The sequence below is a fragment of the Glossina fuscipes genome, unplaced genomic scaffold (genome assembly GCF_014805625.2).
Source record: "Glossina fuscipes isolate IAEA_lab_2018 unplaced genomic scaffold, Yale_Gfus_2 121, whole genome shotgun sequence".
In the NCBI taxonomy this organism is placed as follows: domain Eukaryota; kingdom Metazoa; phylum Arthropoda; class Insecta; order Diptera; family Glossinidae; genus Glossina; species Glossina fuscipes.
This window is the reverse complement of record NW_023998464.1, coordinates 3,648,891-3,671,250: the sequence shown is the minus strand read 5'-3', so window position 1 is coordinate 3,671,250 and position 22,360 is coordinate 3,648,891. Positions and strand designations below refer to the sequence as shown.

General features: G+C 34.5%; 1 protein-coding gene across 3 annotated transcripts in view; it reads right to left on the bottom strand.

Moving 5' to 3' along the window:
* The window catches only part of LOC119640643, a 132,269-nt gene that overhangs the window by 3,307 nt on the left and 106,602 nt on the right, over positions 1-22,360 (bottom strand). For 2 of the 3 annotated variants that reach the window (XM_038038820.1, XM_038038821.1), the window contains 8 exons: positions 9,579-11,282; positions 1,801-2,033; positions 1,212-1,571; positions 951-1,146; positions 788-889; positions 516-711; positions 261-449; positions 47-189 (listed from right to left, as the gene is read on the bottom strand). In XM_038038820.1, coding sequence (XP_037894748.1) covers positions 47-189; positions 261-449; positions 516-711; positions 788-889; positions 951-1,146; positions 1,212-1,571; positions 1,801-2,033; positions 9,579-10,981 — 2,822 coding nt within the window. In that variant the 5' untranslated portion in view covers positions 10,982-11,282. Of the gene's footprint in view, positions 1-46; positions 190-260; positions 450-515; positions 712-787; positions 890-950; positions 1,147-1,211; positions 1,572-1,800; positions 2,034-9,578; positions 11,283-15,316; positions 15,375-22,360 lie in introns of those variants that run through there. The other variant, XM_038038822.1, reaches the window with a different exon arrangement.

Sequence of the window (22,360 nt, the reverse complement as noted above, 5' to 3'; positions counted from 1 at the left end):
AAAAAGTATTTTATTCAAAAAATTGGCATTTTCAAGCAAAACGTACCCAGTTCTGGCGAAATTCGCTAGATAACGCAACATTAGATGGCTAATTTGTTTTTCCTGAGTAGTGTAGTTATGTGGGAATAACGGTGATATTGGGAGTCCTAACCAAAATGGTATATCTTCACCACGTACCGAACCAGTTCGCTGAAATTCACAAAATTAAAAATTTTTTCTTACTGCCAAACTGATCGGAAAGGACCGAGAAGGCTACTCACTTGTGGGTATTCTTCTTCTACAGTTCGATGTTTAAAGTGCAGGAAGTAACTTTTCCCTCCTCTTAAATTATGCATATAACCCAATTTAATCAAAGAGGATGCCGTATGGCCGTCACTAAGAAATGCTAAAGTAGCATCACGTGAACTTAATGGGCTACGAATTGCTTTTTCCCAATCTGTGTATTCGTTCTAAAAATTATCGTTTGCTGTGTGAAAATCCATAAAAAAAATAAAATCTTGCTTTTAGAAACTGACCTTGAGTACAGCAAATATTTCATTTAAGTGGTAGTGAAAATTGTTACGTACAAAGGTTCGTAATATACGATCACGCCGCGTTTCATTGAAGCCGAATTCCAAATCTTGAGCATTCAAATCCAAATGTGATTCAACCGATGTAAGACAAAAGATGAGGTTACGTTTTGGAAAGTTTGCATATTCAATTCCCGATGTACTTAATTATATAGAAAAAATCGCGAATATTTAATGTTTTGGGGAATTTTTTTTAAGCAGAAATATTTAAAGTTTACCTAACTATAGCTGAACCTAATGGCAGTATTAGTTTGTCAATTGAATCGGTACTGGGTGATATGACCGTACCATCGACGAAGGGTGCGAAACCAACTAAAAATCTTTAAAGATGACAAATAGATTCGAATAAATAACTAAGCAAAATGAAACGAATAAACTTACCTGGGATAATCAATTTTAACTGATAAGAGTTGCGCTACCGATTTTGTCCGTAAACAAGGCGCTAAGTCATCATATAACATATCACCATGGCAGCCAGTTTGCTCGGCTACTCGGCGTTTAACAAACAAAGGATTCTTCTGTATTGCCCAGGTCGATAAAGCAGAACCACTAACTAAAACAGAACGTTGAACGAGATCTATGCAAAAAGGTAGTTGTAGGCGGAGTTAATTAATTATTATTAATTAAGGGATATATACTAACCACTCGCAACCGGAGACACAACCAATATATTAGCCAAAGCAGCACCTGTCCCATGACCCAATAAAGTAATGCTCTGAGGATCTCCGCCAAAAGCAGGCAAATTCTCTTTCAGCCAATGAAGACCGGCTACTAAATCCATTAGACCGAAGTTGCCTTGAGCACTTTCTTTTCCACCGGTTTTGAGAAAACCGAAAATTCCCAAACGAAAATTTATGGTAACCACTACCACATTACCATGAGCTGCTAACTCAGAGCCATCATATGGATTACCAGAATTCCATTCGTAAGATTCACCATGTATAAATAAAATCGTCGCTAGTTTTTGTGAATCATCCGCTTCAGAGTTGCTGACAGTGAAACCTTCAAGCATAATTAAATTTAATAAATGACATAAAGCTAATACAAATAAGAAGAAAAACTGGAGCAATGTTTTTTCTTTTGTTGATTTGTGCTCTAGAAAATCATCATTTCCACAATGCTTGCAGTAATTATGAAATCGACAAACTGCAATGCACTACGGAATTGAAGACTTCCCGGCGCTGGTTACATATTATTTTTTAGTACATTTCATTACGTATACTGAACTTACGTCGGCGTCTCCGATTTTCGTATGGTACATAAATATTTAGATATAAGCAATCTTCTGATTGATTACTAAGCAGTGGTAGTAAACGCCGTAATTGTGCTAAGCGTGCTCTCGGCACTTCTAGTAGAGCCTCTGGTCCATTTGGTGGTATGGGAACGGTTTGGGGACAAACAGCGGAAAAGCGATCTGCATTGCGAACAGTTTTCCATGTGGATGGGGTTATGGGCGGCATAAACCTGTAATAATAGTTTTTTTCAGTAAAGAGACCCCATTTTTCTTTTATTACGTTACATCTATCATAAGGAGTATCAGTTTTCCTACAATTTGAGATTTTCACTTAATTATGATTTATTTATTCCCCTAAACGTAACCTCCGTCTAGACTGCAACGTCGTTTTTAGGATTCGTAAGTAAAGCAAGTCATCAAGTCATGTATTCCCTGTGAAGCCAATCTTTTAACTGGAGCTCATCATGTCATCTTCCTTGCATGCAAATATTTTAACCCAATTTAAAATAAAATGTGTCCGCAGGACCGCGGAGACCAGACATACACTGATGTATTTTTAAATATTTGGTAAGATTTTCTGCCTACGTTTAGATTTACTTTTTCTACGAGCACACTTGCAAGTTTGTCTCGACTTCCAGTGAAATTTCAGGACTGTCTGTTGTGTAATTGCACGTGCTACCATTCACATTGTTTCTGAATGATGCGCTTGCGCTATATCCGTCGTAGTGGTAAACTCGAAATTAAGCTCTTTTCTAAAATTGCTTTCTGCTAGGCAGTCTCAACCGAGCAATTGATTCTTAGGAAATCTGCTCCGTCCAATCGAAAGTGGAGGACCAAATCCTAAAATAGAGCAGAAATTCTGTCACTCGATAAAGCTCATTCCAAAGAAAATAGTCATGTAATTTTTTCCGCAAAAACAAAGTCATTTTTCTTCAGCAGTTGGCGTTTCCTGCTATCTCTTTATCCATATTCCCAGTTCATTTCGTCATATAACCCAAATGATTTCGTATTAAAATAGAAAAATAACTTGCATGGCCACATACGAGAATAAGCGTATATATTCTCAATAATTCGAAAAATGTGAGAATAAGAGTCCAATTTGTTTACATTTGTTGGATAATTGTTCAAGTATTTGTATAATAACTTGGTCACATACGAGAATAAGCGTATATATTCTCAATAATTCCTATGTTACATGTCTCTTTCGCTGAGTCTGCTGTATATCGAAAACGAGACTTTTTTAATTTTGTCTTTATGTCTTTTTAAACCTTCAACAGGAGCTTCGCAATAACAGATGAAGAGGTAAATCTGAAACTCGGCATCTTATGACAATGGCAAAGAATATTGCCTTCAAATATTTTAAGCACTTTTCTTTACCTCTTCTACTTTTTCTTTATAAGTATTGTTAAGTTCTGTCTCTTTCAATTGCTTAGATTATATGCAAAAGTCTTTTGTAGTTAATGGCAATTGCGGTGGGCGAATTTCCAAAATGTAAAAATTTATTGCATTTATATTAACGGCTGTGTTCTGAGCAACATCATAATGACCCTTTTCACGTGTTAAAAACTTTTTGTTTGTTTGTGGTATTTGTAACTTAACAAACTTCTTTTATAACAAAATTGATATCAAAGAATTTTATTGCGATGGCTGCTTCAGAATACCACATTTGTGCCAATAATCTAAAAACTATAACAAAAACAAGTAAGAACATTATAGATGGGCAAGGTTGACCGTTAAATACCTTATACCATATTCTCTAACACAATCCTTATTTTCATTATAGAAGACAAAAATTATATCTCGTTTTTATATACTTGGTGTGCGTATTTATGGGGAAGCAGGCCCAAAACGCAACCTAATGTAGTACAAGTTTAAACCTTACATAAGGCATAGATGGTCCAAATTTTGTATAGTTTATTTTTGTATAATATTACTATAATACTATGGCTCAATTTCCATCACCACATCTTAAAACTCAGATTTTTCTGCTCTACAAAGGATCAGTTTTCGTGAAAATCCTTATTAGTTTAGGATCCAAAAAATAGTACGAGATGATCAAAATTTTGTACAGTTAGTTTTTTTATGTTAAATTACTATTGTGATATAACTTTCTACGTGGAGGGTTGAAGATTATACCTTTTTGTCGTATGAACTTCAGTTGGCCCAGCCGGTCCAAAGTTTTAATGCCAATTTGGAATGCCGAAGTACTACTATTTAGCTGTTTTTGGCGAGAAATTTTGAAAATTACAATTTTTATATTCTTTTCAGAAAAGGGCGTTTTATGGGAAGTAGTCGAAAAGCGGACCCATCCGAACAATTTTCAATAGAATTGATCCCTTACATTACATTACATATTTCATTAGTATTCTAAGCGCGCTTATTTTTAAAATAAAATTTCCATTCATATTTTGAACACATTAAAGTATATTTCTGAAATGGTCTCTGAAGTATATCGGTTGGAGGTGCAAGGAAACGCTGTTCGTTGGAATATGCAGACCGCGCGTTAATGAACTTTGTATACATTTTTCAATTTTTCTCTAATGTTATTAAATAAACAAATAAAATAAAGGGTTGAGAAACTTTGTAAAGCAAATATTTCCAGAAATTAAAAGCAGGACAAAAAGAAAAGGGGAAAGAAAATAACAAGAAAAGCATAAGACAAAAATGATAAGCGAAAAGAAAGATAGACGCAAAGGGTTAAATTTTGGACAACGAGCTAGCCAAGAAGATTAAACAACGCGTCCCTTTTAAATTTTTGCAAATGTCATACATAGGGCTGACTAGTTGTCTTTATAAATTAAGACTAATCGTAGGATAATATCTGAGGAGATGCTGAGCAATAAAACTAATTTATCTTACGCTTCTCAAGAGAACGCAAATCAATAAGCAAAAATCCATATTTGTAGGGTGGTAAACTGCGATCTGGACCCAAAAATATATAAGGCGAATAGCAGAAAGTATTTTTGACCAGATTCCATGAAGCTGTTACGATCTACCGTCACTGCGGTGAATCCGTTTGGCATATCCCCATCCATCCTGGGTCAAAAGTCACCCTAAAAAACTTTAAACTTCTCATGGAAAATTTCCGCAATGTTTACATGAAGCTTGGTCAGCTTTTCAAATATTGCGTTTATGTTTTACCTACTACCTTACTTTTATGTGTAATCATTGTTGAGCCACTTTTAATTTTATGTAATCACACCATTACACCAATTTTATTTAACCAATGTGGTAGTAGGTCTATCTATGTCCTCTTGTATCTGAAGCTGTTATTTTAGGGCAACCTTGCAGCGCCACTATAAGAGGAATTGTGACCTATAAGTCATGCTAATCCATAGCTGGTCTGGCTGATTCGTGAGATGTGGCAAGGGGTTCTATATTTTTTCTCATGGACACCCCTAAGACTTGCTCCTTATCGAAAATGGGACTGAGGAAACCCTAAACTAACGAACAGGGATCCTACATTCTCCTAGGGCCTTTCAATAACCACCGTGGCTGGTAGTATCCCTTCAGCGTTAACATGTAACTTATAGAATTTACTAATAAACCCCTTAAGCAATGTCAGATGGACAAATTAGTTTTACGTGAAACGAAAAAGAAGATACTATCCCGACAGAATGTTTCACGCAATATTGATCTCTACAAATTAGACGTTAGCTGAGTTTTGGCTGATGCGAAATTTTTGGTTTGGAAAAACTTGTTGCAAGGCTAGACAGGCGCAGTGACAGTTGTGAATGTTGATGTGAGCTCAATTGTATTGCTGTTGTTGTCGATTTTGGTGCTATTACTGTTACTGTAGCAGTTAGTTAGTAGACTTATATCAGTTGCTGTTAATGTTATTGTGGTGGTTTTTGAAGGATTTGAAGTAACTATTGTTGTAACTATTACTGCTACGCTGTGCTTATCGTTTAGATTTATGGTATTTAGGTTATTTTTACTGCGATTTTTTTTCTAAGCTGTGACTTAAGGCGATACATTTATATAAAGTCGACCACATTTTTCGGATTCATTTAAAGATATATCAGAAAGACAGCATTGAATTTTGAAAGGAAATTCAATGCTGTGAGGTGTGGGTGTTAAGCCCAGCCAGCCGTTGTTGAAATTAAAGCTAATGTCATAATCTCGCTTTTAGTGTTGAGTTCAAGCCGCACTTAAGAAAGGTGTTTTTTCACGTACGATCTTAATATCCCTATGATTCCTTACATCTCCAAAACTTATTCGAATACGATAATTGTTTAAGCGAATTCGAACTTTTCCTAAAAATTCTCTTATTGCTCGCTTTGGGGGTAATGGCAAGGCACGTATATTGCTGGTATCGCGTTAAAGTTGCTGATGTGGGACTTGGATTTCGATAGTGGTCTTTTCACAAGAGCTTTCTCATGGTTTTAAAGCACGTATGAAACTAGTTAAATATCAGCGTCATTACCAATCTATTAATTATAAAAAAGGTATAAAGACATTATACTTGGCCATCGTCTATCAATCAATATCTTACATTACTTTGCTTAATACGGTTAACGACTTTTTAAAGTAAGTCGTAATACAAGAAGTGGCGGGAAGGTGGTCCCATTAGAGAATTACTTCCCATAGCCTTCCTCTTTGGACTAAAACTACTCGGTGTACTAGATTTTGTCAATACATCACTATAATTACCGGCTGTTAGAATGCCGGCAAAAACACATGGATAGATATTAGAAGCGTAGACGCACAGACTAGCTTAGCTTAGATCGGTATAATGAAAAGCGGATCTACTTCAAGTGCTTTTGGATGTTGTAAATACCGCACAAATTTAATATAACCTGGTATAGGGATTTCCCCGAAAACGGGAAACGCCTACAAAAGGTTTCCAGATATTTGAATATTTTGTAAACAATTGCTTTCATTGTAAATAGAAATTGTAGTAATAAAACTAGTAAAAACATTGTAGTGGGCCACGGCTCACCAGGAAATGGTTGAGAAAGTGGTCTGAGTCGGATTACTTTCAATAGCTTTCGTCCTCGGCCCAATATACGCCGATATACTTCATTATATCCATCTATCAACTGCGTTCTGTAGATTGAATATAAAAATATCAGGTGGACGCACAAGCTTAAACCCGTATAATAAAAAGTTGATCTATCCCAAGTCCGTCCCGTTCAACTAAAATTGATACTTTATCTGAACATTTTGTTATAAAACAAGTTCGAAACTGGTATTGAGTGTATAGTAGATTAAGTGTAGAAAAATGCCAGGAGAGATTGTAGATCCTTTTCAAGGGTTTGTTTTGGGTAATTTATAGTTTTTTAATATTGCAATAAACAGTGCAAGATGAAGCCCGAACCACATAAAATATGAGGGAATGAAAAGTAGTTTCGATAATTAATTTTTTTTGCAGTCTACGTTTAAATTTGAATTTCTATTCATCAATGGACAAAGAAGACGAGTCATGTTAACTTTATGGATAATGTAGGCAGTGTGAGAGTTAATATTAAGCTTGGTATACAGTCTTACACCTAGGAAAGTCAAAAAAGTTCATTACCATCAAATCTCAAAGTATATTGGGAAATTAAACAAGGCTTCCATTTAAGACTGAAAAAGATTTGAATACGAGGAAGAGTGCAGTAGAATTACAATTTCTTTGCGTAGATCTAATACGGTGGTTATAAATGATTAAATAAATCAATAGACACGAGTGAAAGCAGGAAATTAATTTCCTAACAAATTACTTGAAAGTCCTGAGCCAGTCCCTGTATTCAGATATACAACAAGTTTCACAAATAAAATGTGAGCAGAGCAAATCGTTCCTTTCCTTAATCGGCTGCAACGATTTCCTTTAAAAGAGTGAAATTTTATTATTATATGAAAGTACTTTTGTTGCCAAGTGACTAAACTACACAAACAGCCTAAGGAGATTGAGTGGCATGTTTTTAAGAATTTTAAAAATAGCTTTTCTCATCGTTCCATTTGAAAAAAAAGTTTAAATTTTTTGAAAAAAAACATGAATTATAACTAAATCTTTCTCATTTCATTGGCGTTTCTACCATTTCACACGTATTTTAAAGCAAATCTTCTTGCTAATCTTTTGATTGCTTTAATATATACTTTTGCTGAGTTTGTGCTTTTTTTTTTCAAAAGTTAAACTTGAAGGATAGAAATATTTACAAAATGAATTTAAAATCGAAACGCTCCTCTGTATCAGCACAACAATAATAACTTGACATTGGGATATTTTCTCGTTTTCATGGAACGACCTCGTTCGCTGTTCTTTTTTTCTTTTTCACTTCAAATAACATTAAAATGTCATTTTATTCTAGGCCCAAACGACAATGATATCATTTGCTATTCATTGTCAGTATGCTGACGAAATAAGCTAAAAAGGATGCAATAGAATCTCGCACAATGGCACGAATAATAAGAAAATATTTATATGTGCTTGAGATAAAGAAGAAAAAAAGAACGGAATAAGATCTTGAGTAGAAGATTGTATGAATAATAAAAATATTCAATACACATTGAAGCATATACATACAAATGTAGGTACGCATTTCACTTTTGCAATGAAAATTCAAACGGAAAGCGAAACATGTAAAGAAACACAAAACCTTAGTCAGCTTAAAGACGAATTTCGAATACTTTCTCATATAGATCAAATACAGAACCGTAAAACCATAAAAAAGGATTATAAATGATACGGTCGATGAATATTAGACGCGTATTGCTTAACCGAGATCCCGGCGATGGGGAGCTCACCTTGGACAAGTCATCGAGAGTGTAAGAAATCGTCTGCTTGCAGACTTTTCTACTTAGAATTCAGCTACCAGAGAGGATAAAGACTCAACGAACAGATTTGCGAGTTGTTGAGGGCGTCGGGGAAATTGGTAGTGTGAACAGTTGCCTTCTGTATGCTGAGTTGATATCTTCTCTTTGTACATTAAAAATCCAAGGGGATATTGGCTGGATGGCGAAGTTAGAATAATCCAAAAGCATGAATATAGTCGTAACTATGACACACGTAGTGTCGATACAGAATAAGGCGATCTACGGGTCGTCACTCTAATACCATATGTGGTTTGTAATTATAGGCCTTGCAAGTTACTTTGGTGGGAACGATTTCTGCGGCCTGACTACTCCGTCCGGCCAATCGAGAAGTACTCGTGGTGGTTGTGGTTATACCAATTGCAGGGGTATGACAGACCTCGTCTTATCCAATGCTCCAGTCTTTGTATAATTCCCCTTTCTTAGCAAGATTGTCTTATTGGCTGGCCCGTATAAGCTAATTAGTGTAGCCAGAAAAATAAGCAAAGGTGAAAGCCAAATGTTTCGGACATAAGTGAAAAAAATTGATAAAAATAAATTTTTTTTGTATCTTATGAAACTGATTGATAATAAAACAGATAAAGTTCTCCTCCTATGGAAAGGAATTTACTTATTTAAATGGTTGTCATAGCAACTTGTCATCAATGTGCTTTTTTATTGAAATGAATTTTTTTTCTTTTTTAATATCTTTATAATATTTCAACAATAATTCAATTTTTACAATTTGATGTGCAAGTAAGAGTGCATATGAAAAGTTTTAGCCTTTTGTCCATCCTGTGCGAGCTGTACGATACGCACTTCCCGATGTTACAAACTGAGTAAAACAACAGTTATGCTGTTATCTTTTGGTGGCGGATGGAAAGACGTCACACATTTACGCAAGGGAAATGATGTCAAAAGATAAAAATGAAATAAAAAAACCAAAAAAGAAAAAAAAATGAAGCAAACACAAAGAAGGAAAAGGGGGAGAAAATAATTACCTTAAACTTCCGACGGGCGGTGATGCATAGGGCACTCCAAGGTAAGCCTCAACTAATGGAGACGAACGTACGACGATACCACGCACCAAACCATATTTGGTTTTTACCGTATTTGTGCTTAATTTTACGGTGCCATGAAAACATTCGATGCCATGCCACAGCGACGACAGCAACATCAACAGTATGAAAGTGCGTGGCAATGATGATAGCGAAGGCAATGAATGTCGTAGCCGCTGCCAGAGAGCGCTACAACAATAATATGCCAAGGATAATAATGAGACTGCTGTTGTCGCGGGTGACGACAATGACGACGGCGACGATGACGACAACAGTGATAATGCTTGGTGGCGGTCCTCCTTATCCTGTAACGTATCGTTGTTAATATTATGATATTTACTTTTCTCTGGTTGAGTATTAAACGAGTGCGACTGAAACTGTTTTCTAGACTGAGACTTAAATTCTGTCTGTTCCACGGATACGGTTTGAACGACTACAACGGTTGTGAGATTTGTGGGAGAGGTGCGGGTTTTTTCAAGTGTTGCTTTTAACGGATATAAAGATGATTTGCTGTGACCGCTTTTATAGTTGCGAGCATTAACCAAGCGCAATGTATGGTTTTCACTGTTGTATGCGAAATTTTGTCTTGACCGTCGTGACGGAAGTACATATAGCTGCCAATGCCATCTACAAAGGAAATTATGCCACTTCAGCATCTGCCATTTCGCAAGAATTGTCGGCTTCTGATTACCTATTGCTGGATAATGAGTAAGGCTATGTTTGCATTGCTGTCGCTGTTTAAAGGAATTTGTTATGCTTATCTTGCAGTAATTTATTTTCTGTTGTCTCTGGTTGTTTGGCAATATTCTATCGTTACTCTCAAGATGATTACGACGACGCCACCATCGTTGCCATGGTTGGTACTGTTGCAATGGCAGACTTTCATTAAATTCTTGTGTGGATGCTGTTGACGCAAAGTGATGTTGTTTTTGGTGATGCTTATGTTCAGGAATTTGTTGTTGTAATCTTTTTAATGTTATCAGTCTTATAATGCAAATTCCTTGTGCTTGTAGCTTCAATAATTCTGTGAATTTAACTATATTTCTATCAAGCAATGTTGATTGTGGACTTGTATCTTCGCCACTTTGAATGCTTATGCACTTCTGACGGCTTTTGACTTTGTTTTTTACTTTCGTTTTAAGCCTTTCTAATCTGATTAAGCCCTTCTTATTAGAAGTGAATCTTTTAAAATTTTTTATAATTATTATTATTATTATAGTAGTAGAGTGATTAAAAGTTGAAAAGTTAATTAATATAAACTTTAAGTGCTTCGAGAACGATAGTATTCTGTTATGCTCTCTATTAAGATTCCTGATACTAGGGTTGATGATGAAAGATTTTTGCATTTCGTTTGCGTCGATTGCTGTTGTGCCCAATTGTGATCTATGATTCTTGTTGCTATAGCAGAAGCTATAAGATTTAATTTGTTTCTTGTCTTCTTCATTTTGACTGATGTGGTGCTGTTTTTTCGTTTTTCTAGAATTTTTAAGTGCATTTTGTTCGCTTAAAGTGTTGATGGCAAATATTATACAATTGATTTAACAATTTTCTCTGTTCCTCTTTTATTTTATATAGACTGGGATTTTTACTGTATTATTTAAGAAAATTGTCTTTGGAAGATTTCCTTCAATGTATTTACTAAGTTATCTGAAATCATAAGAGTTATAAAAGACTTTGTTTATAAATCTTTGCATATAAACCTTAAAGAAAGTCAGCTAAGAATATAATAAAGATATATTGCTAATGTAGCCCTCTATGGATATTACAATTTCTGTCTTCTTAAGCGATAATACAAGACGCTAAACAAACCAAAACCTTATTTTCCACTGAAAGCAGGATATATGTTCTACTATATGTTCTGCTATGTAGGTTCTTCTATTGCGAATCTAATAATAGGACACTAGGAGCTTTACTCCACGTTTGCGAAAGTACCTATAATGACCGTTCCTAATCGACGAACAGTTGCTTTCTTAGTGTCATCTGCCAGATCTCAGCACTAATCATAAACATAATAAAGACATTAGTATATACATAGCTTTTTGTGTGTGGATGTCGTACATATAACGTGGTGCGGGAAGAAGGAAATGGGGAAAGGGAAAGTGGTAAAGGTGAAGTCGCAGCATAGTAAACTTATGTCATGGAATCCGAAAGGACTATAAAAATGTTAATAAGAGCCTGCAAAAAATTGGTTTAAAACCGACTCAGATTTAAACTGCAGTAATTTGTAAGTAATTGATACAGGATACCTTGGCGAAGTTGAGTTGTGATGGGAATGTTTTCAAAGGATTCATTTCTGTCGTAACTTTTTCCATTCATTTCGAAGAAACTCATTATATTTTCTAAGGCTAGGAATGAATAGGCGGAAATAAAAGGAATTTTAACTTTATGTGCAATATTCTCCTGTGCTTTATATGAGGACCAAAGTGGCCTTCATGATAGAAATCAAATAGCAAACTTAACAAAAGGTCTCTCTGTAGTTGAATATTAGAATGTGTGAAAGAACCATGTTTTTAAACTGAAAAAGAATGCATTTTCGAAAAGATTTTAGTGCACAAAACAATAATCCAATAAATCTTCTTTTTCTTATACAAATGATAATATTCTTATAGTAGCATATTTTATGCCCTTAAGAGCAGTAGAACTTGTGTTTGTTTCCATTTTTGTTATATATGGAAAATACATACATAATCTGACATAGGCGCACCATCGGGCTGCTGAATAAAAAAGTTTTACTTAAATTAAAAAATATACTTTTCAGGATGCTTTACATAAAGTAAATATGATTACAACACGCATAAATAACCTTTAAACTTAAAAAGTTTTTCTTCTGAACAATGCTTTTGCTATGACGATTTTAATTTAATGAAAAAAAATTTCTTTTATGAAAATAATTTCGAAAAAAATTTTAAAACTTTTGAACTTCTATCTTAGAATGGTCTACACAAGCATGCAAATAGTACATTTATATGTAGGTTTCTCGGCTGCCAAACTTTTCAATTATCTTTAAACAGTTAAGAAACTGCATTAATAAATAGAAAACAGAAATTTGGTTTTATGTGTTGAGGGAACACGAAATTCAATTAAAATAATTAAAACTCAACGAAATTATAAATGATAGGTTAGCCGATAAACGATAAATTTATAATTCTTTTCAAAGCTTTTAAGTTCAATTCAATTTGTGATGAACAAAAACAAACCGATTTTACGAAAGAAAGACAGTCTTGAAGATAGTATAAAATGTCCCCTGCCTTTTGGAAAGTTACTAAAATGCCGTTTAAATTTATTGAGAGTATGAATTAGCTCGTTTATGATTGTGATTGTGTTTCGTCCCCGCGGAAGGGGAGCATTATTACTCTAAGAAGTACTACCAATAATAACTGATCCAATTGTGACATAAAGTGATATCGTGAGTTTTCACTATGAAGAGATTCGACAACATACGAAAAGCCGCTTAGGAAATGTCTGCAAATTTTAACCAAGAACGCCCTATTTCCCTTGCTCTTATCAGCAGACGTCATTCCTGCCGATTAAAGCAGATCTCAATGGATGGCTATTTGTTTGTCCAAGCGGAGCAGATAAGCCATTTTTTCGAGATGAAGTTTGAAAATTGTCTGAGAGGTGGGAAAGAGTAATAGCCAGCCATGGACAGTACTCTGATTAAACCTTATTCATTCGTTTTTTTCGGAAATAAATGCGTTTTTAATCACAAAAGTACGGATCAAAACAATATACATTCATTTATACTTCATTTCAGATAAATGAAAAAAAAACTGCACTTTTACCCTATTGTAAGCTATTTTTTGACGTTTTCAAAGTCGTTTCGTTCCTTAGTTATCCCGTTTGAGTCCAAAAGAAATTAAAATATACACTCCAGATTTCGGTTGGCTGTTTCGGTTTCCGCAAACTAGAAATTCCTACGAATAAACGCAGAGAGAGATGGACATAATATGTCTAATTTGATCTTCAAAATCTCCAGGTGATCAAGCCATGGACGCTCAAATACGTATATATGGGAGTTGCAAAGGGAATGACAAACCGCGTTTATCGGACGTTAAGGCTTCATATTTAAATGTTGTGTTATGTCCCATACATTATTAATGAAGAGGTGCAGTTTTCGTCGTTGTGATCGGCTTGTAAACTTAAGAGAATGCAACACATTTTTTTCTCATAGCTTTCGTAATTTTGAATCAAATTTGATACTCCGGAGCAATAGTCACAATAAAACTTTCCAATATCAGTTTTGTTATGAAATGAGTTTAGTCACGAGAATCACAAAAAAAATACTCTATGGCTAATGAGGTCTCTGTGGTATTACTCAAAATACACCTCTACAATTTTAAAGTTTTATTATTGTGGTTTTAAGTTTCGCAACGTCGACCTATGGTCTTACAGAGGGTCAATATCAACAATGGATCTCATGATTGGTAGTATATGCATTTTGATGTCGTTTTCTGCTGACTACTATAAACAGCAAAATTTGCGTATCGTCCATCTTTCTATGGCGGACATAAGAGCAAAGGAATCAATTTACAAACTGCTCAAAGAAGAACACACTAGCAAATTACCTACGAAAGAGTCATATTTATGTCTACTGAATGTTATCTCACATGATCCTCTTAGGTTAGCTTAATTGCTGTGTAGCTTTTATTTTTGATACCTATCACCGTAGGATGAGTGGTATATTGATTTTGTCGAAACGTTTGCAACTCCCACAAGGAAGCATTAGAGACCCCTCAAAGTATATATATTCTTGATCAGCATCAAATCCCAAAACGATTTAAGCATGTCCGCCCCTGCATCTGTGCGTCTCTTCGTTTGTATAATGCCTGTTGTAAAGATTCTCCTGGACGCAGAATGAAGCTATCGACTTCAAATTTGACAGAAATAGTGGAAGTTTTTGCACGCAGGTTGGTGTCGGAAATGGGTCACATCGGTCGAAGGACACGCGCACAACACCACGTATACTGAGTATACCTGCACTTTTCATAGGAAAGGAAAAATTAGATTTTTGCTCATTACTCACAAGCTACAGCCAAAAAGTGTACACAAACTTGAGTGCTTATTCTATGGGCGACGCTGTAGTCCACTTACAAAACTTGAAAAAACGGGCCACGCCTACACAATATTAATTGTTTTTTCAATACGTTTGTAACGCGCACCAACATGCTTCAAAAGCAAAATCGCAAATCTTGAATAAAACATATCCGTCCGTCCATCTCCCTGTTTGCGCAATTTTGTAGGTTTTGTGGTAAACATTCTCCCGTTAACGAAAATGAAGATATCGCCAAAAAATTTGCATAAGAATTTGGAATTAACCTAAAGCTTTCAAAGGACACGCCTACAACGCCCACATGTCGCTACGACAAAAGCTTTTATTTAGAAAATAGAAGAAATCATCTGCGCCCGTTCCCTATTGTAGAGCATGAGAATTTTGTTCTTTTACCTTTTTTTGGGGTAAACGGTGATGGGTGTAAAAGATTCGGTTACGGTGGACTTTAATTTTCTTACTTGTTTTCGTTTAAAGTCTTCTCGCTTTGGCGAAGTTATGCATTGTTTGGGTAATATTTCGAAACCTGGCGTCTTGATTACTTTCTTTCAAATGTTTTATTTAAGAATTACTTCCCACTTTTCTCAGTTTTCACGTTCGAAAGAAAGGAAAGAACATTGAAGATGAAACTTACAATTTCCTCCATAGATGACGTTTGCTTAACTATCTTCTAATCGACAGTCCAAAGTATTGGATACATTGTAAAGTTAAACTAATACATAAATGAACTATGGTTTATGGTATGTGTAATCACTCTTATATGTCCACAACGTTTCCGTTTCAAATGTCGCGCTTCAACTGTTCGTCTTGTGATTGGCAACACAATCTTAAATAGCCGTTTTAGGTATGAAAGTAATATTCTCTCCTTTTGCTGGCTGCAGCGTTTTGTATCCTTTTCTGCAGGGGTGTCGATGTTTGTGCTTGTTTGTGGATGATGTATATTTGAGTGTGTGAATAGGAGAATGGGTTTACATATATATTATCACATCGTAATAATTTACACATACATCTATACGTACATACTTGTACAATCCTGGTGAATATTATCAGCAGCTATAACCTGACTTTTGTGTGTAAGAAAATCTGCACTCTGTAAGTTCTTTATCATTATATTGTTAGTGTTATTGTTGTTGTTATTGTTTTTGGTATTTTACACACATTTTCCTTATTTACCATTCTAAGCTCTATTGAGTGACATCCGTATTTATGTAAACATACATCTACATCTGTCAATACGTTAGCTAACAGAAACAAATACACTCACATATTTGTAGTATCCGTTTCATTAAAAAGTATATTCTCGGCTTACTCGGCGTGCAAGCAAGGGGTTTAAAAACATGCTTATTTTATAAGCATGTGGTAACATACACGCGCTTATATGTGTGCGCATAACAGCAAACTTGTTTAAACAACAGGATATTGAACTCTATTTTTTTGCCTTCCCTTCTATTATTTCTCCTTCTACTGCATAATATCTTAATGTAGCAATTCTCTTCTATGTGAAAAGACTTTATTTTATGTAGGCGGAAATAGGGACATGACGCTAAAATCTATTCTAGAGGAGTGCACTTAATGTCCTGATTCCCATTTCGAAGGAAGGAAATCATTGACTGGCAATAACCGTCAGTGTATAAAAAGAATAAAGCGTTTAAATTAATTGCATTTTGTGTTAGTGATTTTTGAGTTGTTTTCAGAAAAGTTCCATAAGGAAACAAACTCATATTCTATCCCTTTAAGAATGTCCAAATAGGAGGAAAGACTGAATCAAGTGATTCTTACAAGCTTCTTTGGGAAGCAGCATTTGATCGTTAAGAGAATTATACCAAAACAGAAACAAACGGTAACGGGACGGGATAAGGTTCCGCCTATACAATGATTTTGTAAAAATTTTCCAGCTAAACTCTGTTGAGTGGGTGTTGTTTGACATAGCCACTGGAGTAAGTCTTATTAATCTAATCTTCAGGTTTTACTTTAATTTTGCAGCTTACGATAAACGATTACTTCCCAATTCTACTAAAGACAAAGATTTACTTTTTGTTGCGTCAATGCGAGCTTCAGTGCCGTTTGTGTAGCTTCAATCATCTTGAACTTCGGACATGATTACCATTATTAGGCTCTTAGAAAATGGTCTAATCTTGTTTCGTCCCGGCAGCTATATATCGAGCTCTTTTTTACATACATTCTTACGCAAATGATTCACAACTCTTTTTAGATCAATGTTTAATTTCGCACAGACCTGATACAATGTGTTCCATACATCCATGCAAACTTAATATGTGCTTATACCGCAAGTGATGTAGGATGTAGCAAGGAAGAAAATTATATTTGACTGCGAATGAATCTTTCATATCCACCAACTTTTTCCGCTCTTGTAGAATATATGCATATACATGGGAGTTTCTATCGTGTATCTGTGGAATTTTATAAGTAATGAGCAAAAAAGCCAGAAAACAGAAGTCTTCTTACTTTATGTTACACTGTATCGATCGATTCGGTGCATTTTCAGTTCTAAGCTATGTGCAAGAATTTCATATGTTTCTGCAAAATTTTAAATCGATAGCTTCATTTTACAGATATTGCGCAGGCGAACAGACGAACATTCAGAATTCGATCATGGACAAGAGTATGCCTACATATGCCTCTGTGCCTTCCTTGTGGGTATTGCACGCGTTTTAAAAGTGTATATTGTGTACATACATCTCAGGCTATTTTCTGTTTCTTGTGGTTATTAAAAATGTTGTTCATACATCATATGTCCTTCGAATATTTCTGTCTTACAATCAAAAGAGGTGTAGCATTTCAATACATGTGGTTGTTATTTAATCCAATGAATATACAGTTCGGTATCTTTTCAATGGATGGACAAAGAGAAAGGTTTTTAAAAAAAGATGTTTCAAAAGTTTATTCACATTTGAGAAAAGTTTTGCAGACAAAACTTGTAAGAAAATTTTATCAAATATGGTGTACACACAGACAAAGAGTCCAATATTAGTCTGCTGGGTGCTACGCACGGCAACAGAAGGAGAGTGCTAAAAGTGTATATCATTATAGTTGTCATATAAACGGCATATTTTACAGTGAAATGCTTTACAGGAGCGGTAATATTTTAGTTTTGATTACACAGTTTTGGGGTTTTAGCGATGCGTTACGATTCAAACTTTCTATGCAAACTATTATTATTCGTAGCATATCGTTGTCTTTTAGTGATTATAGCGTTAGTGCCGCAAAAGTTTGTTTGTTGTTGTTAAAATGTGGGCAACTAATTACTGCCACTATGTTGCAATTGTTTTATCCTCAGCTGTACGAGTGCAAAATAAAAGTTTCATATGCGTGCATTTAATGTGCGTCTGTGTGCTTGCATAACTAAACATGTGTGCGTTAATTCATGTGCAAAATGAAAAGCACATATTGCCGGTTATGGGCAGTTATTTATTTCAAATTTCATCGGACAAACTAGAGAAAAACAAGACACTTCAGCATATTTTAGATGCTTGGATGTGCATGCGTACCAATCTATATCTGTCTCTATTTTAAATTTAAATTTTAAAAGACAAACCTTGCAGTTGGGAATAAATCTAAGTAAAATAGATTTTATTTAGTTTCAGTTTTTCGCTTCGGGTCTGTTAATGGCCACAGTTGAAATTAAACGAATAATGCTGGAAATTATTACATTTTTATTGCACTTATTATTTAAATTCTTTTTGATCGAAAATGAGGACAATGTGAGGATTGAGGAGGAGATGTAACAGTCTGTTCATGCAACAAGGAATTCCCATAAAAATACTTTCGTCTATACATATGCTTAAATGTGTGGAAATGTCGGTAAATGTTGTTTATATCGAAGAATTGCGTGTGAAGCGTGCGAATGAAATGTTGACAATTTAATTAAATTATGCACAGTTTATATGCAAAATGACAGTCAGTTTTTCCACTTTATTATACAAAATTTACATGTACACAAATGCTTTATATATTCATTATAATGTATATAAATTGTGTATGTTATAATATATATTATAATAGTGAATATTGCGATGATTAATATAATACCCGGATTTAGTCAAAAGCCAAGTCGAAATATCAACAAATACGTTATTCCTTACTTGAGTAAAAATCGCTAAAAACAAAAATTAATTTCTTCGTGCTTTAAATATGGGCACTTGTTATAGTATGCAATAAAATGGCGGCTATGTTTACGACGTGTTTTTTTGTTCCAACGATGTTGGAAAACAAATTTCTTCTTCTCTCCTTCTTTCTTAGATATTTAATTTGTTGAATTCGATTTACGGTTTTTTGGCATTTTGGTAAAAGCTTTTTATCTCACTTTCTTTCTTATTCGACATCTTGGAGGATATCATACAATATTTTTCATTCCACTTTTAATAAGTTGGATATTAGAGACATGATTAGCAGTGTGTGAGTGATTTGTTCGGGTTATTGCGGCGCTTACATATTGCTCTATTTTTTCAATTATGATTTTGAAGTATTACCTTTGATTCTAAACTTAGGTTTGATATTCAGGTTTCTGTGAACAAAAACCCGGAACTCCTCTTGATTTTGTAAAGGGATGTTTCAAAGAATGTAATTGTCCTATATTACTAAATGCTTGTCTATACCTTTGATTGGGCTTAAATTACAATATATATTATAATTCGATTCGGCTGTGCTCCGGCTTCCCATTGATCAAACTAATTTTATTGGACTTGGGGGCTTTAAGGTGCGATTTGCTCTAAATCTCCGCCACTATATGGCAATTTACACCGCCTGCACTTGAGAAAAAATATTAAGTTCTACGTATTGCATATTGATTAATCTAATTGACCCCTTATGACTTACGACTGTTTGGCGGCTTTAGATATGTGGAAAGTTAACAAGACTTAACTACAAGACTCTCAGGTACTTGATTCGAAAAGTGATTTCGCTGAGAAACGATTCTGCTTATCATTCTGACAGTTTCATGTCAGTTGAATGTAACGCCTGAAGATGTGTAATAAATGTGATATATCGGTATCAATTTAGTTTGACAGGTGCATTTTTGCAACGAATTATACCACGATGTGCGTCTCAGTCTCTTACGGGAATGTAAACATAAAATATTATACAAAGGCCCTACGTGTTTAGGACCTACATAACTAGCGGTATATGGTATTGTCCTACAAGCAGTTGGTGACAAACCCACCTTTTGTTATGCCGACCGATCCAGAGTCACTTTGCGAATCGATGCCCATCAGTCTGTACGTCTGAATTGGGTTCATATTTTAATGAATGATGATGATTTACACTAACCTGTTTTGGTTCATGGACAAACACTGTTTCAAATACTTCGGATCGGACGACTTTTTCGAGCATTTGTTTAGTTTAAAAAGTTATTTTTTTTATTTGTTTCCTATCTACCACTAAGTCCCTCATTAATAAAATGAAACAATATAATGTTGACTTTATATCGACCGGTAGAAGTTGGCCGACATAGATTTTACGCTGTATGTACATGCAACCTTTCTATTTCCGTTTATTGATTTTCAAAAGCAGCTTTTTATACCCGACACTGAAAGATGGGGGTATACTCGTTTTATACTTTCTCATAATGTGTGTAACACAGTTGTGGATAAATGTTTTCTTAAAGATACCTTCGAATGAAAGGAGTTGGGAATAGAATGCGATAAAATGTGTTAGCTAGATTTTAATTATGGACGTTCGAAACAAAACGTCTTGGGGCGTTTAGAAAAAATCACTCATCAGATATTAAATAAATAAAATAAATTAAGTTGATATTAAAATCCTAAGTGGACCACGCGTTCATGCGTTGGGTATGCAAGATTCGGCCTCCGTCGGATATAACTTTCTTACCTGTTTTTTTATGAAAAAGTGTTTATAAAACACATGCGCATGTACACGAAAAGTCATTCAGATAGTAATACGTTATGTTTAATTGCGAATAGGATCAATTTGCCACAGTTTAGTTAAGTTTAAAAAAAAAGAATTAAAGAGAGAGGAATTCTACTATAAGTTAGAAAAACTAAAACCCCATTTAAATGCCAATGCATGCATATAACCAAGTGAGGTTGCAGATGAACTGAAATTTTTCATGATTTTGGTTAGAGTATTTTATACTGTGACCGATTTTGTATTACCATAAAGTTGAATGTAGAGAGTGGTAAAATTGCGTTTTACGTAAGAATGTGTCTGCCTGTATGCTCAATTGTTGATATGTACGAATAAAAAGCAAATACGAAATCGATACGCATACTGAACCATCTATGGTAGTTTGATGGTTGAATAAGTTTGAATGTAGTCCATGTCTATCTACTGACATATCCGAATTATTATAAACTTGTAAGCGGAAGAAATATAGAAAAAAAATTACAACATATATCCGGCTTCAGTTGCATTTTTGATATCTCAAATTTTTTTTACATTATTTTTTATACAATGTTTTTATACGATAAGACTGAGGCTGGAGGCGATTGGAATTCGCTTTCATGAAGACTTAACGAAATCTGATGGGATCTTTTTGAACTGGTGAGAAGGAAACTTCTTTGAGATATCAATTTAGGTTTTCCGAGAACAAAATGGAGTTTGAGTGTACAGTTGAGCCGTTTAATGGTAAATGTTGTTGCAAACATTACACATTGCCTCTTAACTTCAGTTATTTACACTAAAAGATATCACCTTTCCTTAGATGAATCCTTTTCATTCGAACTGCCTTTCATTACATTCGCTTTAAATCGATTTCATTTGCTTTAGGGGCTACGGTTTTCTTCCTATAAAACTTATGTGTTACAAACGATTCGACAAAGCTAATACAACGTGTTCTCTGAAAATGTATCGAAAAAAGACACGAACAATTTGAAAGGCGACCATTGACTGGATGGTCACAAATACATGTATTGTTTTATGAATTTAACTTGTTTGCATGAGCGCATATACACACTCTCCCATGCACTCATGTCGATATTGTGTATGTAACGCATTGATACGCATTGATATGAATATGCAAAGCGTAACGTATGTACGCTGCACTAAATACGAATGAAAAATCTTTTGATGCATGCAGATGCCAAAATCGAGCTGGTCATGCTCATCATTCATGCATAAATACCAAAGTGTCTGTTTCGTTCTGTTTTATGCGAATGTATAAATATGTATGCATGCATACATGTGTATTCATTTATAGAATATCATTTATTGTTTTTAAAATTTCAATTTAATGACCGATGAGTCTATACAAGATTGTAAAATATTTGAAATGAAATAAAAAATTGAAATAATATATTTTAATAGTTACACAGCGCCAACGTTTTCTCTTGATTTTTATATTCAATCAAAATGTTGAGAGTTTAGAGAATCGCTCTTATTATTAAATTTTGTGTTTTTTTTAACGTTACTATTATTATTTGGCCATGCCTTATCAAGGCCATTTGTGTGAAATTCAATTATTTTCAATTTTGATTTTTGAACGAAATTTTCTTTTTTTTTTTGTTTGTTACTCTTCATCTAATTTTATTTATTTTTTTTCTTTTGACCATATTTGCTCTTTAGTGTCTGTGCCTATATATCGCATGCTAGTACTTGTGCGCATGTGTGTGTGTGTATGTGTGTAAATGTGTTTGTGTGTACGTTAATGTTTATGTTTAGATAAATAAGTTTTGTGTTGATGTTTGCAAAAGTCTAGTTGTTT